At 38.1% G+C, this 19,092-nt stretch overlaps 1 protein-coding gene across 21 annotated transcripts in view; it reads left to right on the top strand.

Annotated features, from left to right (window-relative positions):
* Nucleotides 1-14,735, top strand: part of LOC18438500 (uncharacterized) — a 33,378-nt gene extending 18,643 nt beyond the window's left edge. For 5 of the 21 annotated variants that reach the window (XM_020670071.2, XM_088853555.1, XM_088853557.1 and 2 more), the window contains 3 exons: nt 14,162-14,275; nt 14,426-14,477; nt 14,554-14,735. In XM_020670071.2, the coding sequence (XP_020525730.1) occupies nt 14,162-14,275; nt 14,426-14,477; nt 14,554-14,555 (168 nt within the window). In that variant the 3' untranslated portion in view covers nt 14,556-14,735. Of the gene's footprint in view, nt 1-8,836; nt 9,039-12,130; nt 12,236-12,556; nt 13,118-14,161; nt 14,276-14,425; nt 14,478-14,553 lie in introns of those variants that run through there. The other 16 variants (XM_020670073.2, XM_020670076.2, XM_088853562.1 and 13 more) reach the window with 9 other exon arrangements.
* Nucleotides 14,736-19,092: the final 4,357 nt, after the last annotated feature.

A 19,092-nucleotide genomic window follows, 5' to 3' on the forward strand; every position in this document is an offset into this window, starting at 1 on the left:
CGGTCTATTCTTTCGAGCTCCCTAGAATCGGTCGAGATAGTGGACTAGATGTCTGAGTTGAAATTAGAGACAGGGGGTGGGTTTTGTGTATGATGGGGGAACACTGTACCAGGGAAAGGCTGAGCAGCAGCAAAAGGAGGGGTCTCTTCAGGGGGGAGATGAAGGAAGAGTGGGATGAGGAAAAAAGTAGTTCAAGGGTGGGATGCAGGGGGGAGGGTACCCTCCCGAAGCCTGCGCAACATTAAGGGCAAATCTCATCTCGAGAGGGATGGGGACCAACTCCTTGAGGTCTGAGAACTGGAGGCTGGAATCAGGAGGGTTGGGTAAGGTGGAGGCGAATGGGTTAGAGGGAGTGAGGTTCTCTGGGCATGACTTGAAGAAAACGAATAGCAGGGGGCCAAGAGGATAGGGGTGTAGGGGTTGGGAACTTGGGGCAATTCACGTATTGGGGGTGGAGAAGGGTGGAGGGGTGGCAGTATGAATGAAATTCAGGGGAGGAGGAGGTTAATGAGGGTGGGGTGATGTTGGGGGACTTGGTGTGGGGGGGGAGGGGGAGGTGCTGCTTGCTGGGTAGGAGGGGTACTTGGTGGTGGGGGGGGGGGGCGGTGCAACCTGCTAGGGTAGGTGGGGTATTGTTTTTCTCGACGAGGCATGGGAACGAGGGGGGGGGGGAGATGTGCTGGGATTGAAGGGTTCAAGAGGGAGGGGGAGAGTAGGGGTAGCAGGAGGAGGATGAAGGGGGGAAGGGTAGTAACTATTACTGGAGTAAGGGAGGAGGGCCAGGAATTGGTTTGAAAGGGGATGGGGGATGAGTTGTAGGATAGAAGACCAGATAAGGGAGGGGTTTCTTGATAGGTTCCATCAGCTATGAGCGGGGATGGAGACGAAGAGTCAGAGAAAGTGGGCCTCGGAGAAGGAGCAGTTGTTCTAAGTGTCAACGTAAAGAAAGGGGAGGGGTCAAAGGGTAGAGGCTGAGGATTTAATGCAGCCGTCATGGAGAGATGAACCACAACTAGAAGAGACGGTGGAGGCGACATCTGTGTGGGCGGGAGACACGTGGAGGATGTCTACAAAGAAAAATGAAAAGCCAAATATGCCCAACCTAATTTCAATCTCTTAAAATCATCATCATTATTATCATCCGAACCTTATCCTAACTATTTGGGGTTGGCTATATGAATTCTGTTATGCTATTATGCTCTATCAAATACGATACCCTCAGTCAAACCATTAGTCGTTTTATCTCTTCTTACTACTTCCATTGATGTCCTTTTGGGTATTTCCTTTGCCCTTTTAGAGCCTTCCACGTGAACCAAATCGCATCTCCTAACCGTTGTTGTATTAGATAGCCCATTACTTTTCCTCATCCTATCTCCTATTGAAGCCACCCCTCAGTTCCCTTGAATATATTTACTCCAAATTCTCTCATTTCTTGCCTTGCCACTCATCCATCTCAACATCCTCATCTCAACTATGCCCAGCATACGAATATGTTATTTTTTGACCGCCCAACATCTCGTCCCAAAACGCATGACTGGTCTTATAGCCGCCCTAAAGAACTTCCCCCTCAATTTCATTGAGATGCAACAATTACATAAAACTCTGGATGCACATGTCCACCTCGACCACATAGCTCTAATTCTATGCATGACATCTTCCTCAATATCTCCATTCTTTTGGATTATCAACCGAGATATCGAAAATAGTATCTTGGTTATCGATCTTAACTACTTGTTTTTACTCCTATTATTGTTAAATTTGCATTCTGTATATTTTGTCTTCATCTGGCTAATTTTAAAACATTTAGATTCTAGAATATCCTTTTTAAGTTCTAATTTTGCATTGACGTTACCTTTAGTGTCATCAATCAAAATTATGTCAACAGTGAATAACATAAACCATGGCGCTTCATCTTGTAGATACATAGTTAACTCGTCCATAACTAAAACAACGAGATATGGGCTCAATGCTGATCCTTGATGCAGGCCTACAGACTGAAAAGTGAAAACTTACTTGTCTCTCCACTAGCTGTCCTCACACTAGTTAGTGCTTCCTCATACATATTTCTCACTATGTTAATATATCCTCTTGAGACCTTTTTCTTTTCCAACATCCACTATTAACTCTCTAGGTGTCGTTTCTTATGCTTTTTTAAAATCAATGAAAACCATGTGGAGGTCTTTTCCCTTCTCCTTAAACTTCTCAATCAGTTGCCTGAGTAGGAAAATAGCCTCAATTGTTGACCTCCCTAGCATAAAATGGAACTAATTTTTTGATACACTTATTTTATACTTTAGTTGTTGCTCAATCACTCTCTCCCCAAGCTTAATAGTATGGCTTGTAAGTTTGATCCCTCGATAGTTCGTACAATTCTGTATGACTCATTTGTTCTTAGAAACAGGTACCGCGATACTTTTTCTCAATTTGTCTGGCATTTCCTTTGTTCTTAAGGGGAATAACATAGTATTGTTCGATTCGTGGGGATAGGTAAAGGTGTCTTCCTTGGAGGAAACCTAGTAGCTTGAGCAAGGCTTTTAGCAATGAAGGAGATAGGGAAGTTCCAAAAATAGAGAAAGATTAAAAAACCAGAGATAAAAGGAGCACTTGCTGCTCTATGGTTTTGAATAAAAGTCCATAACATAATCATCCATTATGCCTGAGGACATCCCTTATGTGAGAAAACCCTAAACAAGACTTAATCCTGGCCATCCATCAATGACCCTTTATTATAAAAGGCTGTAAGTGAATAAAAAGACATAAAAAACTTTAGAACCCACTACTTATGCCGTGAATGAATAAACTTTAGAACCCACTACTTAGGCTGCATCAGTCCCCCCCTTTCTCTAAAGAATCCGCTCTCGAATTTGGCGGCTCATCTCCTGAGGTATCATCACGATATGGAATGAGATGTTTGACATTAAAAAGAATATGGTTAGGAAGCTTCAATTTGTAGGCATTGTCCTTAATCTTCTGTACCACTTCACATGGTCCAATCTTGCATTGGCTCAGCTTATGATATTGCCCAGCTGGAAATCTATCCTTAGTCATGACTGCCTACACAAAATCACGAACATCAAAAATCATATGCCAGTGATGCTTTTCAGCGGCTGCTTTATATTTGGCATTGGACTCTTCTAACTGCTGCCAAACCTTGTCATGAGCAAATTTGATGTGTTCGATCAAATCCTCCGCCTTGCCACTAACTTGTTCCATATGGCGAACTGGTGCTAAATCAAGTGCACTCCTTGGGTTCTACCATAAACAATCTCAAAAGGACTAAATCCTGTGGAGCGATTCTGGGACCTGTTAAAAGCAAACTCGGCTATAGCTAACGTCTGATCCCGCTGCTTAAATTGTTGCCCACTAAACTCCGAATCAAATTTCCTAAGCTCCGATTTACCACTTCAGTCTGACTATCTGTTTATGGGTGCTACGCAATGTTGACATTCAGTGAAGTGCCAAGATTCTTGCACAAGCTCCGTCAAAATGACTAATAAACTTCTGATCACGGTCAAAAGTAGTAGATCTAGGCACACCATGCAATCTAACAATCCCCTTGAAGAACAAATGTGCAATATGCGAGGCATCCATGGTTTTCCTACAAGCTAGAGGATGAGCCATCTTAGAAAATCGATTGACCACAAAGAACTCTGAGTCCGTACTTCACTGTGTACGTGGCAAACCTCGGACAAAATCCATACTCACATCTGTCCAGGGCAACTGTGGAATGGGTAATGGCATGTATAGATCAGCATTAATAGCTGTCCCCTTAGAGACTTGACAAATATGGCATTTGTTTACATATATACTCACGTCCTGCTTTAACTTTGGCCAATCATAATCATCACTAACCAAAGCCAAAATCTTATCTCTGCCAAAGTTTCCCTCGCCATGTACTCTTGGATAGTTTGCTGCCTCAAAGACCAATCAGGAAGACACAGATGATTCCTTTTGAAAAGAAACCCATCATGCACAACATAATCATCACGCCGGCCTAAATCAACCTCCTGAAGAATTGTCCCAAAGTGTGTGTCTGCTGAGAAAAGGTCTCGGAAAGTGTCAAAGCCCAACACTTGAGCCTGCATAGTAGTAAGCAAAGAGGCTCTCCTCAGTGCATCCGCCACCTTATTTTGTGCACTGGATTTATGCTTCAGGGTAAAAGGTATGCCAGCCACTTGGCATGTCGATGATTCAACTTATGCTGGCCATTAATGTGCTTTAACACCTCGTGATCGGAATAAATAATGAATTCCTGTTGGATCAGGTAGTGTCTCTTAAAGTTTGCACAATAGCATAGAACTCGACATTATAAGCAGAATACCTCTGCTTGGTGCCATTCAATTTCTCGCTGAAATAAGCTACGGGCCTACCATCTTGACTTAACATTGCACCAATACCGACCTTAGAAGCAATCTACTCCGAAGACTTTGTCACAGTCTGGAAGCACTAACACTGGTGCTACCGATATCCTCAACTTGATCTCGGTGAAGCTCTTTTCTGCTTGTGGGGTCCATTAGAGGACTTTTTTCTTTATACAATCAGTGAGAGGTGCCATAATAGTGCTGAAATAATGTATGAAGTGCTGATAGAATGAGGCTAGACTGTGAAAACTATGCACATCATGGATCGACTTCAGCGCTGGCCAATCTAAAATTGCTCGGACCTTGGATTCATCAGCTTTAAGTGGTTCGACCACTATTGAACAAGTGGTTCAACCACTATTCGTCACCTTTAAGGGCAAACGCAACCCCAGATTCCTTCATTTGCTCTGTAAATCTGGCCAAAGAAAGAAAATTGGTACCCTCCCGATGTTTAGGTTTTGGTCCAAGCTCTTTGAATGGGGCTAGAATAAATTTCAGATTATTCTTCCAAAGGTAAAGTATTCTTGCACCCATCATGTATGGCATGCCTATCATACTGCCAAGGGCTCCCCAACAAGACATGACATGCATCCATTCCATGTTACACAACACATTGTCATTATAGTGCTGGCCAATGGAAAAAGAAACTAGGCAACATTTAGAGACTGCTATCTCATTGCGCTTTTTGAACTGGGACAATTTGTAGGGATGTGGATGGCATTTTACTCTCAAATGCAGCTTTGTCACGGCCTTCTCTGACACAACATTTTCGCAACTGCCACTATCAATCACCATGGTACAAACCTTTCCTCCAATTGTGCACGAAATATATTGGTTTGCAACCAATCTTCTTGTGTGTCCTCTTTTGGCCCCAAAAGCTCCTTCTGGCCACTAATGCTTCTTCACCAACATCTCCATGAAGAAGTGACCTCTTCATCACCGTAATCATCAAAAACATGATCAACACTGACATCTGCATCAATTGAATCGTTCTCTTCGATCAATAGTTGTTTTCCCTCTCGGCTAGAGTTGTTTTCCGCACTTGAAACACTTTATTGTCGAACTACCAACCTGTTTTCTTAATTTCTGGCCCTGACCAATAGGATGCCCCATCTGTGGGGCTGCGGCCCCTCTCTGGACCCCAGATTGTCGCTGCCAGACTCCCACAACCTGCTTCTGCACCTGTCCAAACCTTGGCCCAAATCTGGCCCCTACTGCTGGCATATTTCCAGATCTGAATTGATCTCGGTTTTGTTGTGTCTCCACTACCGAGGCATGCTGATATGACTCAGATACAGTCCAGAAGGTGTGGAGATTCAACAGATCCTGTAGAGACTACCTAAGACCTCTAGTATATCGCGCTACCAGCTGGTCATCATCCTCAGAAAGCTCAGTACATGAAACCAGCTGATATAACTCTGCCATATAGTCATCGACCAACCTACTTCCTTGTCGAAGATTATTTAAACATTAATATAGAGTATGCAAGTAATTGAATGGCAGAAAAGCCTCTTTACCTTATGCTTCATCTTTGCCCAATCTATGAATTTTGGCTTTCCTAGTTGTGTACGTGTCATCTTCAATTGTTCCTACTAGGCCGAAGCTTGTCCCCTAAACTTTACCGTGACTAAAGTTGCTTCTTTTTCTCAGTAACCTCCTTGTAACTCCAATATCCGCTTCACTGTATTCAGCCAATCAATAAATTCCTAAACCGTTAAACCTCCATAGACTTTGGGATCTCAGCCTTGAGACCCGTTTCCCACCTCCTACTATCCCTATCTGTACAATCATCTAGCTCTGTCCTTGGAGCTTGATCATGGAAGGGATTTATGGATTCTTCATCTGCCTCGATCTCAGATTCTTGAGATGGGGCTTCTCATATTCTTGAGATGGGCTTTCATCTACGCCAAACACAGAGCTAGGGTTTCAACTAGTCTCCTCATATTTGCAATCCCTTCTTACAAACTAGCATCAAAAGCTTCTATGGTTGTCACTTTTCCTCCTTTTCCTTTGCGTGGAGGTATGACTGTTGATCTCGACACAAAAATTGATGGTACAATACTGTGCTACAATAATGTGTTACAGTAACATGCTATATAGTATTGTGCTTCCATACCATGCTACAATACTGTGTTGCAGTACTGTCCTTACTGATCATCGGACTCTGATACCAACTTGAAGAAATCCTAGGAGCTTGAGCTAGGGTTTTAGCAAAGAAGGATATTGGGACGATCCAGAAATTGAGAGAGATTAAAAAACCAAAGGTAAAAGAAGGAGCACTTGTTGATATCGAGTTTTGAATAAAAGTTCATCACATCATCCATTATGCGTGAGCACATCCTTTATATTAGAAAACCCTAAACAAGCCTTAATCTTGGCCATCCATCTAAAGTAATCATAACTCTTTGTTATAAATTCTTTCATGGTTGCGAGGGACCAATCTCTCATTGCGGATTACTGTGCTATGCCCTACCTGAGAGACAAAAGCTATGTCCTACCACTGTCAGGAGAAACATAAAGGTCTCTAGATCCAATGTTACCTCTTTTGGGTCTTGGGTAAAAATTCATTCGTCTAGGTCATACCTCGTTGGTCATGTTCCTACGTTAATCAAGGGGTTGCTAACTAATTGTTGAGTCCTCTACAAACCGCAGGACATAGTAGCCCATCATATATCTTGCCAACATGACCTAATAATATACGTCTAAACTCGATTGTCCCTTCTCAGGTAGCCTCTACGCACTTGAGACTCTGACTTCTCCCGGTGATTGTGGGGCTATGTTATGTCTCGGGCTTTGCTGGTCTGAACACATGTCATTCGTCTCATAGGTACGTTGAGCTGAAGTCTGTCTGGGGTTGTCCTTGTCTGCACTGTATTGAATATCACTCTCTCAACAAGTAGATGACATTGATGGGTTTCCCTCCTGTCCACTGCTGCAATGCATTATTCTTCCTTATCCATTCAAGCCGGGCTTGGCTCGGGTTACTACTTATGCCTCTAAGTGAATAAAAAGACGTAATAAATACATAAAAGACAAAAGGATAGACTCAATGACTAATTTATCATTTTGTGGGTACTTAAAAGCAGTATTTTGGGCTGCATCGATCCTAAAGCTATTCCTATCTTCATTTTTCTTAAGGTTTGTTTCATTTCAGATATCCTAATCCTATGAATATATCTATGGCGTCCGACCTCATTTATTTCTAAGGTTCTTCATAACTCCGTGCTCCTACAGTGTTTGCAATTTAACAATTTTTTGAAAATTAATTCTTCATATTTTATTAACTTCATCATGCTTCATCAATTCCTCTGATCCTCACTTTTAATGCATTTAATATGATTTAGATCCTTATACTTCCTCTCTCATATTTGTTGATTTGAAGACATCTTTTTCACCTTCTCTTGTTCCTAGTGTATTGTATAGACATTATATACATTAAGTTTAACCTTATTATTTTCTTAGCATTTTTCGTAATATTTTTATATTCTTCTAGGTTTTGATCATTTCTATTATATTGTCAAGCTTTATAACATGATCGTTTTTCACTGATAGCCTTTTAAACCTCATCACTCAACCACAAAATTTCCTTATCGGGACTTCTTTTCCTTATAGTTTCTCCTAAAACTTCTCTTGCGACTTTTTTAATACAGAAAGACATGTCATTCCACATAAACATAACAATAACTTTGTGCTCAAAATTCTATTTTCCTTTTTTTACCAATTTATTCTTAAACAATCTATTTTCTCCCTTTTTAAATTCTGCCTCCTAGTTCTTGGACACTTATTAATTTCCTTCTCTTCTATCTCTTTATGCTAGGATAACCTTACAATCTTGCGTGGTTAAATTCTCTCCTAGGATAACCTTACAATCTTTAATGATGGCCGATCTGCCTTCTTAACTAGAAAGAAGTTTATCTGGCTTTTATATGATCCACTTTTGTTAGTTATTAAATGTTCATCTTGCTTTTGAAAGCTGGTGTTTGCAATTACTAGGTTGTAAGCCAGTAAAATCCAAAATAACATCACTCATCTATTTTCTTTCCCTAGGGCCATATTCCCCATTTACCCTTTTATATCCTTTACTATCTTTTCCTACATGACCATTTAAGTCCCCTCCTATAAAAACCCTCTCTCCATTTGGTAATCCTTGGACTAGTCCACCATGTACTTCCAAAATTGTCTCTTAATTCTATCATCTAGTCCTACCTGTGGTACACAAGCACCAATTACATTAATTATCTCATCCCCTAACACAAGTTTAATTAATAGGAGCCTATCACCCACTCTCTTGACATCAACTATTTTATCTTTTAAATATTCGTCTACTATTATACCTATGTTATTTTTATTATTATCTTTTCCTATATATCAAAGATGATATCCATCGATTTCCTTAGCTTTTGCCCCTTCCACTCAGTTTAGTCTAACTCAAGGTAATCAAGAATCTCAAACTTATAAAACATTCGTCTTTTCAGCTATGGTGGAGAGGTAGAAGTAAGGCATTGACGAAATTGATGAAAGATGTACCCCAGGATTGTTGATGGATCCTTCTCTTGAATCTAAGAGTTGTTGCAGTTTCCCAAAGTCCTAATATTGAGAACTTGCATTTCGAGATTATATACCTAGTCAGAAGATAGAGAAATTGCGCAATGATGCAGAAGAAGAATCTCTTACTTTGTAAGACCTATTTTTTCCACTGAATTGGAAAGGTGATGTGGTATCTTCATGAAGAGATTAAGTCTAGAAGATTGTAAGCAAATAATGTTTTACCGTATAAGACATATTGTTTCCACTGAATTGGAAAGGTGATGTGGTGTACTTCATGAAGAGATTAAGTCTAGAAGATTGTAAGCAAAGAATGTTAGTGGGTCCTTTCTTGAGAGCTAAGGGATGTCAAGGGTCCCAAAGTGCTAATATTGGGACCTAGCTTTCCTAGATCATACTCCACATGCAGAAAATAAAGTAGTTTTGTACAATGATGCAAATGAGTTAAAAAAGAATTTCATAACTAGAAATTTTCTTACAGTTAAAGTTGTCCAGATGCTGTGTAAGTTTGTATTTAATGTATTTAAAACTTTTTAAGGGTCATTTATAAACCTTGAATCAGATGCTTGGATTTTCATATAAAGTAAAATTGCAGACTGTTGTTTAATGAGTAATTAACCATATTGCATGCCTAAATTGTTAATGGCTCTGTATTTGTCAAACTTTTGATTAGATAATAACATTTCTTGAACTGTTTAACTCTAATTTTCATATAAGGGAGAGCCACAATCTCCTTCATTGTGCTTAATAGCTTGCACTTCATTGCCACCCAACATTTTATTGGATGATGATTGCTCTGCTTTGGACGATGGCTTTCCGAGTCCATTGGATTGTATTGTACTTTCTTGCTTCTCACTTTTACATACTGACTCTATATGTATATTATCATCATCATCAACCGAGCCTTGTCCCAACTATATGGGATGGACTAAATAAATCTTGTTTCTTCCATTCTTCTCTATCAAGGGTATACCTTCAGTAAAACCATAAGCCACCATATCTCTTCCCACTACTTTCATTCATGTTCTTTTGGGTCTTCTCCTTGTCCTTTTAGAGCTTTCAACTTGAACCAAACCGCAAATCCTAACCAGTGTTGTATTTGAAAGTTGGATAGGGTGAACTAGCATGGTGTATGCGGTTTTTAATTTTTCTCTTTTCTACTGGCTAAACACTTACTAGGTTCCAAATACAAAATAAACTCAAAATAAACAAAAGATGAATTACAAAATAGATTCTCACTTGCTGCCTTTTAATAAAACTCTCTTGTTTCAATAACAAAAATCCATAAGACTTGGTTGGGATCAAGAAACACAAACTGCATAAACAGAAAACAATGTGCCAAAAGATGACCTCAATTGGACTTGATACACCCTACTCCGGGTCTCCTTCTCCCATGGCTCAGGGGATCAAGGTCTTTCTAAAATCTTATAAGTATGGGAAGTCTAGGCTATGAACCCTTCAATCACAGAGAGCAAAGTGGAACAAAACTAGGCTTAGGTATTGCATGGGGCTCACCTACTCAAAGCTCAAGAACTGGGGCGTGCCCCCTCTTTCTTTTTCTTACAAAATATTTCTAGCTCTTAGAGAGCTCTAGAGAGAGATGAGAGAGAGGGTAGCGTGCCACCTTGTGAGGGAGAGAGAAAGAGAGCCAAGTAAAGGTGTAGATATTTGGGACCCCCATAGCAACTATTTATAGACTCATCCTAAGAGTTAGGGTTTTCTAGGGTTAGCCATCTTTATGGAGAATAGATCCAGACCATTGATCATGGGAGACCAGTGGAGTGAGAGGTCTTAGCCTTACAATCCTTTGATCAACCATCATGATTAAAAAGAAGGTGCTAGTACCTTATCCTTAAACTTCCTTAACCTTATCCCATCGAATATGCATAATATGGGAAATATATTTCTCTTTTTATTAATTTTCCATATTGGCTCTTACACATGCTCTTTTGAAAATTTAAATCTCTTTAATTGCACAAACTTTCCTTTTCAAATCAAATTGATTGAGTGGCTAATTTTGGTGTACCACAAAATATGAAAGAATATCGATGTATGGGGCGTGCCTCTCATGAGGTGCCAAGTGGGTCCTACATACCGCCCACATGCAATTATTCTAGTGGGGCAGATGGAGTATAATGTGCCCCCATGTATATTATTGATTTTAAAATAACGAAAATGATTTTTAGAAAATGATTGCTATTTTTTTTTATATTATTGATTTTAAAATATGGGGCTTATCTCTCGCACATGTACATGTATCACCGTCAATGATGATTTGCTTCTCGATATGGCTATTATGTGTACTTGTTGTGTGATGGTATAAGATGATGCTTTGGCTCTCGTCCCTATAGGCCTACAAATCACAAAGGGTCATATAATCCCTTGGCTCTCTACCTTGGGCAACTCTGACTTTATCAAGGGATAACCTTGCTAACCCTCATCGGTTGTGCTCTATGCCCAGGTATTTAGGGTTTTAGTATTCGACTGACCTAGCTTGTCAAGGCTAGTTTGAGTCTCGACAAAACAATATTGCCATCTTTGGTCTCTCTGGACCATACTCCCACTTGAGTTTATTGTTCTACTATAGTAAATTTGGTTAAATGCTCTCATAAGGCCTTTATACGACCAATGACTGATGCAATAGTGTATGCCCAATGGCCTTGATTGAATTTGGGTTGATTTGACGATCACGATGTAATTTTATATTTGAATTTTAATCTTTTTTCTAAAATTCTAAATCGCTTGAAATTTTGAGTGTCCACTTTTTTCATTAAGGCACACCTAATAAAACTATTAAAAAATAATTTACAGATAATAAATTGACCAAAATATACATAGAACTTTCAGGGGTATTTTGGATAATTTATTTTTTGAATTGTTTATTAAGTCTGCCTATTTTTAAACAGTAGACGCTCAATATTTTAAGTGATTTAGATTTGTAAAACCAAAATAACAAATTCAAAGACAAACCCAAATGTGGGCATCCGATCGGTTTTGGGGCCAATGGGTGTATACTATTGCATCAGCCCTTGGGTTGACAAAAACTTTTTCCTATATATATATATGTATTCATTTTGAAATGTTTCTTTTCCTAATTACTTTTGGAGTTTGGATAATATAGTTGGTCTATCACATGGGTAGATATTTCAGAGATATCAATGATCCACTATTACAATGAGACTGGAAGATGGCTTTCCTGAACTTTTTTTCCTTAATTTCTGTAGCAGTTTGGATAATAGAGTTGGACTTTCCAGTGGAGTAGATTTTTCAGAGATATCAATGATTCACCATTACAATAACCATGCCAATAGCGGGCAATCATTCTTCAGGTATTTACCTTATGAAAGATGCACATAGTCAAATGGAGTATGTTAAACAGTAGTCGGAAGGGGCATCCATTGTGCATTCCAATGAGAGATGTTGGAATGACCTATACCTTGGTGGATGTTGCAGCTGAGTGCTTCAGTGTCCAATACCCATCAGCAAAAACAGGCAGTGGATGCTATATCATACTCTATTATGTCATGCTTTACCTTCCAGTTAATTTAATTCAAAATTCTGCTTCTTTTGCAGTATATTTTGATAAATTCTAAGTTTTAACTCTCTCTCCTAGTTATGGTCATGTATCTTAGGTTTGCTGTTATTTTCAGAGCAATTTGGGGTTGGGACGATTCATATTTGTTTGTGGGGAATATGAAGAGAGCAGTCGATGTCATCTATGTTGTGAACAGAACAACCTCATCACTGGATAGCACCTACATGACTGCAAGCCCTTGCAGGTTTGCTGCCCACCCATGCATTAGCGGCACACTTGCTGGTGCCACTGGTTATGGTCAAGTGTATATGTGGACAACCACATAAACCTCTGTTCTGTGTGTGTGAGAGAGAGAGGAGCTGCATTGGGAAGCCTGTGTACGACTCTCTAGTGTAATATGTAAATACATCTTTTGTGATATCTGTGATTGTCGTATGGATCCTCAGAACATGAGCTTAACTTCTAATTACATTACTGTGAGTTCGGACAAGTGCCTTATGTTGGCGTGTGTGGTATGACACTAAGTGGTAAAGTAGCAGAGCTCTTACAAATTTGCCTGAGTTCTCGGAAAGTCCAGGGAAGTTTTGCAAAATTTGGAAGACAAATAATCATGCCAGGTCTTTCAGTAAAAACGTAGGACCCTGATTTCCACTGTTGGCCATTGCAGATGCAGAAGGTGATTTGATGTTCCACAACCCTAAAAAAGTATGTCATTGTTATCAGGCAATCATCTCCATTGTCTGTAATTCCCACGATGGAGATTGGTGTCTTCAAAGGAACATTCCTTAATCTTTTACTTCTCTTTTATTTCCAATGAAAATAAGGATAAACGAAAAGAGAATCAGAACATTTAGGGTGACTTTTTTGTTTCTTTTTTGACATACAAAAGAAAGCATTCCTCTTAATTTTGTGACATTCAATTCTTCGTTTTGGGTTAGGGTGTTCCTCTTTGAATATTAGTGTTCCTCTTTGAATATTAATTCTTCATGATGTAATCGGTCCTAGGGAAAGGTTACAAGATATTTTTGTCACACCTGGGTTTATCACCCTCAATTTAAGCAACATATTGTTTTTCCCTAATAAAACAGTACTTTCTTCAGTGAAAGGTTATCACGATTATCATAACCACAGGGAATCTACGGTCATGAGGATCATAGGCATGATATAACAGGCTGAAAGATTTTTATTGTCCAGTAGGAATATGCTGTCTATTTACTCTCTTGGGTAAAATCCATTATATAAGAAAATTTAGAACCCCGAATTTGGGAATGTAATCCCATCCAACTCCTAGTTAATCTAGGAGAGAGAGATCTGAATTGAACTTTTATCATCATCATCTTGAGCTTTATTTAAGCTATTTGAGAAAAACTATTGTTTCTTATAAATACCGTGGCGACTACCCTCTCTCCTTCATGAGAAACAAAAGTTTTTTCTCACCTCTCTCTCCTTCTATCTCTCTTCCTCTACATTGGGCATGGCAAACAATCTCATGGGCATCTGCTTCCTGGGTTTACATCTTATAACGAGTCACATGGTAAGCCCCATCGTCACAAACGTGTAGAATATGTTGCATTATGTACTTATACACTAAATTAAAACGATTGGTTTTTTCACTGTAATTTCATTGCCATCATCGCATCAAACTGCATCTTTAATAATTCGCATTTATTAGATTTCTTCCCAGGTAATTAACTTGAGATATTTCTTGTTTTTTACGCAGAGCATGAGAAAACCGAAGCTGTTTTGGGTTTCAGTAGCGGTTCCCTTGGCCTCTGTCCTCATATCGACACTTCTGGTTTTTGCCCTCAAAGCTCAGAAACACGGAATCTGCGCAGTAAGAGAGATAAACTTTTTAATATTCAGAGTAAAAAAGAGAGTGCAAAATTTTGAGATTTTCTCATTTGTGCAGTAAAATATAAAGATAAAATATAAAGATATTAACTTTCTGGTGTTTTTATTTATTGTCTTTGCAATGTAAAAACAGATTTCACTTACTTGGGAAAACAGGAGCCGTGACTGGAATCATCTCTCTCACTGTAAGTTTAAGGACTTCAAAACATGAGAGAGGGAGAGAGGATTTTGAGGCGGTGATATATTATATGTTTTTTGCAGGAGGGTGTAGCGGTGGGTAGGACCTTCGCAGCGCTGAAGAATTATCAGGTGGATGGGAACAAGGAGATGTTGGCAATTGGCCTCCTGAACGTCACTCATGATATTTTTGAAAAATGTAAAATTCTCAATTGGATTTAAAGTTAATTTGAGTAAAATCAAGTTCATTGGTATATTCAAATCAAGTTCATTGGTATTGGCTGTCCGCAAATGGTAGTATCAATAATGACATATTTATTAGGTTGTGGTATTAAGTTACTACCTTCTACTTATTTGGGAAATATTTATTTGAGAATGCCCCTAGTAGATTCAATGCCTTCGAGATCAATTTGGAATTCGGTGATGGAGAGATTTGAGAAGAAACTGAACACTTGGAAAGCTAAAGCTCTTTTTATGGGGGAAGATATACGTTGATTAAATCTACTTTGTCTAACCTCTCAGTATATTTTATGTATTTATTTAAGATGTCAAAAGAAGTTGAAAAACAACTGAAAATAATTATGAGAAATTTCTTGTGAGGAAATGACATAAGAAAGATGAGATTTTATCTGGTGAGTTAGGAAAAAGTTTGTAGACCAATGAAGGAGGGGGGATTGGGTGCTAGGAGATTGAAACATAAGAACTCGGCGCTTTTAGTAAAATGGTGGTGGACGATCTACACACAACCTAAGTCTTTCTAAGTGCTTATTCTGAGAGAAAAATATGGAATGAATTTGAATTTTGGCTTCATTAAAAGTCAAAGAAACAAGACAAGTTTGTCTCATGTTTGGAGAGGTATTGACTATGAGAGATCTATGTATATATGGCAATTCTGAAAAATAGTGGCGAATGGAGAATCCACTCTCTTTTGGTTTGACAAATGGATTGGAGATGAACCGTTGATATACCTTTTCCCCTAGTTTTTCTCAAAAGCTTTAAACTCTCTAGCATTTGTCAAGGAGGCTAATGGGGGTGTTTATACTAATATTGTTTGGTCCGTTTCATGCAAGTATAGAAGAGGTACAGACAGATTCATTGAGGAGTATCAGACATAGTTGGAATTATTGAATGACACATATTTGACTCCAAATATGGATGATAGATTTAGTTGGGATCTTACCCCTTAGGAAGACTTTTCGGTTAAGTTAACCTACAAACCATTATTTTCTGATCGTTGGAAAGAATTAGATGTTGATTTATTCAAGATTAAAAAATTACATGTGCTTCTTAAAGTAGATCATGTGTCAAGATAAATTAGCAACTGTTGACAACTTGAGAAAGATGTGGTTTATTATCACCAATGTATGTATCATGTGCAAAGCCAGTGATGAAACTTCGCAACATCTTTTTCTATCATGCCCATTTGTTATTTATCTTTGGGATTGGGCTTGCCAGTGCCTCAATCTGTCATTAACTTTGCCCTAAAATGTCAGATCGCTTCTTGACAAGTGGATCACACCCGATATTTCAAAAACGTGAACTATCATTTGGAGATCTATTTAGGTTAACCTTCTTTGGAATTTGGAGATCTATTTAGGTTAGCTTTCTTTGGAATGTGTGGAAGGAAAGAAATAGAAGAGTCTTTGATAATATAAGTGCAGATCTGTCTGCACTAAAATCGAATATTTTGGCAGTTGCAGCTGATTGGTTCCTTGCACATAAGGATAGTGGCTTCATTCTTAAAAGTCTCATCATTAGCAATCTTTCGACAGTGGCGAATATGGGTGTTACCATCAACACTCGTAGTGAGGTTGTTTGGAAACCACCACGAGTGAATTCTTTCAAACTTAATTTTGATGGCAGTTCATTTGGCAATCCAAGGCCAGTCGGCTATGGTGGACTCATTAGAAATAATTGGAGTCACATTATTTTTTCTTACCCGGGTCCTTGTGGCATCACAACAGCAAATGAACCAGAAGCACAAGGTTTATTAGAAGGTTTGAAATTGCGACAAGATTATCGAAGGAGACTCGACAAATGTCATTATTTGGAGTAAAAGAAAGGCCAAAATCCTTTGGAGATTGAGGACTATTTTCATCAAATTTGGGATAGTTTGTCAACCTCTATAGCAATGGTCCAACATTGTTATCAAAAAATGCAGATGACGATGTTCTTGCTAAAGGAGGATACTCCCTCTTTGTTGGTTACTTCTTTTCTGTAATATTGTGATATTGCTTGAACATCTTGTATCTTACATATGAATTAATAATAAGTCGTATGTTACCGTTCAAAAAAAAAAAAAACTCGCTGGTTCCTGCACCTCTTGCTATGTCACGACAGGTTTGTCGATCCCCATCCCTCTCTCACTCTAAAACCCCTTACTCTCTCTCTCTCAAGACACCTCACCGTTCAGATAAGATGTCGGTAGTTGATGCTTGCCTTATGTGACATTTTATAATGCCATGGTTTAAATTTTATGGTATTTAAAGTACTATAATTAAAAATATTATATAATATGATTTAGGTTTTACAGTATTTAAAGTACCGTAATATTAATTCAAGTTATTAAGGTATATTTGTATTTGTGATACATTGGGAGCAACTAGAGGGAAGTGTTCGAATAAACGCCTGGGCCAAGTACTTGGCCCACGCCTGAGCTGAGTGTTCAGTTCTCATGCGAGCAACTCGGCCCGAATTGGGCCAAGTACTGTAGCTGCAAAAAGCGTTAAAAAATAATAATAAATACAAATAAAATCCAACAGAATATGAAATATATGTTTAAAGTAAAATTAAACAAAATACATCTAAATAGAGTTAAAAAAAGTAGTAAAAAAATAGATTTTCAAAAATTAATTGGTGACCAAGTATATTTTGAAAATAATCCAAAAATTGGGGAAATATAAAACATAGTATTCACCTCAAAAAACCTTTTCAATCTTTGCCAAAATGATGGAACACATAAATAAACATGTTATAAATAAGTGTTTTAATTTTTTTGAATTTTTTATAATTATTTTTGTAAGATCCCGAGTAGGACACCAAACTCGGAGATACTCTTGTGAGCCGAGGTACTTGGGCACATCCGAGCAACTCGTCCGACTAGTCTAACACTTGCATAGTGTGCGTGAGTAAAATACAAGGACAGAAGTTAACAAAAAGTAAAAATGTTAACGCGTATTTAATTACATCTAACGCGCTAAAGTCACCTCATTAATTGCAATCTTTCTTTTTCTTCTTCTTTTTTATTTTTATTTCGTGCCTCTTTCGATGCACACTATATAGTTGTTCCTTGTTCCTTTCGGACAAATGTTTTCTTTTTTTTCGAAAAGTTAAGGTCTACTTTAGGTTTAGGATGATTGTGCTTAAAAACAAAAATTGGACTTTCCATCATAATGTGTCTTTTATTTGAAGGACAAAATCAAGATGTATTTTCATAGGAGCTCACTATACTCATTCTTTCCCAAGGCTTTATGAATTCATATATACTAGAATTAGGCAACTACACTGCTGTAGGCGTCATCAAAATATCGTGCCTAATGTAATGCTTCTACGACTGATATTTGGTGAGCTAAAATAGTTAAAAATATAATAAAATAAAATTTGAATCATCATTACCATTCGAGTTTTATCTCAACTATTTGGAGTCGGCTACATGAATCTGTTCCGTACATGAATCTGTTTCGTCTTTAAGATTCATGACAAGATATGACAAAATTTTATGCTTGAAACTTGAGACTTGAGACTGATATGACCGGCTTGGGACGGGCCACGTGGAGTTACTCGAAGTAAATTTTGAATAAAATGCACAAAAAATAAACTGAAATTAACAATAAATGAAAGAATGCAATAAATACTTATGGGATTGTATACTATAAGACCATTATCTTTGTTACTAGGAGGTCACGATCAATCATAACCGTTAGATATTAGATTAGATGGCTTGGGGCCTATAAGTGTGTCATGAAGTTTGAGATTTCTATTTTTTGAACTTTGAGTCTAGTCAATGATACTCTTACAACCACCCGATTTGAGATTAGATGGACAAGAGTGCTTGTAACCTCATTGTATCAAAAATAAATGATCTCTTTGAACAGTTTTTCATTACTCATATAAATACCTACGCACACACAGATAGAGAGAGTTCATTACTTATATAAATACCTAAGCACACACAGATAGAGAGAGTTCATTACTTATATAAATACCTACGCACACACAGATAGATAAAGAGAGAGAGAGAGAGAGAGGGGAGCGCATTACACAATGCATGCAAAATTATAAAGAGTAAAGAGGTTGGATAATTAACTAACAATGTTAAAATTACCTATTTTAGTTATCATTATAATTGTAATTCATCATTATTTTTAAAATGACAAGTATTGGTAAGCTGATCATGCATTTCAACCAATGGTTTAAAAAACGGATTGGTGACCCGGATCGGGTTTCCAAAAAATCGATCCGGATCGGCGAATCGGCGATCTGGATCGGGAATCGGGTGAATCGGTCAGAATAAAGCTTAAAAAAAATTCGAAAAAATTATTAAAATTCATTATAAATATTGTTTTTTAGGAATTCAATAAAAAATGAGGGTACTCCATTAAGAATTTTCATGTTTTTGAATGA

Source organism: Amborella trichopoda, chromosome 12, assembly GCF_054954075.1.
Source record: "Amborella trichopoda isolate Santa Cruz 75 chromosome 12, AtrichopodaSantaCruz75HAP2 v2.0, whole genome shotgun sequence".
In the NCBI taxonomy this organism is placed as follows: domain Eukaryota; kingdom Viridiplantae; phylum Streptophyta; class Magnoliopsida; order Amborellales; family Amborellaceae; genus Amborella; species Amborella trichopoda.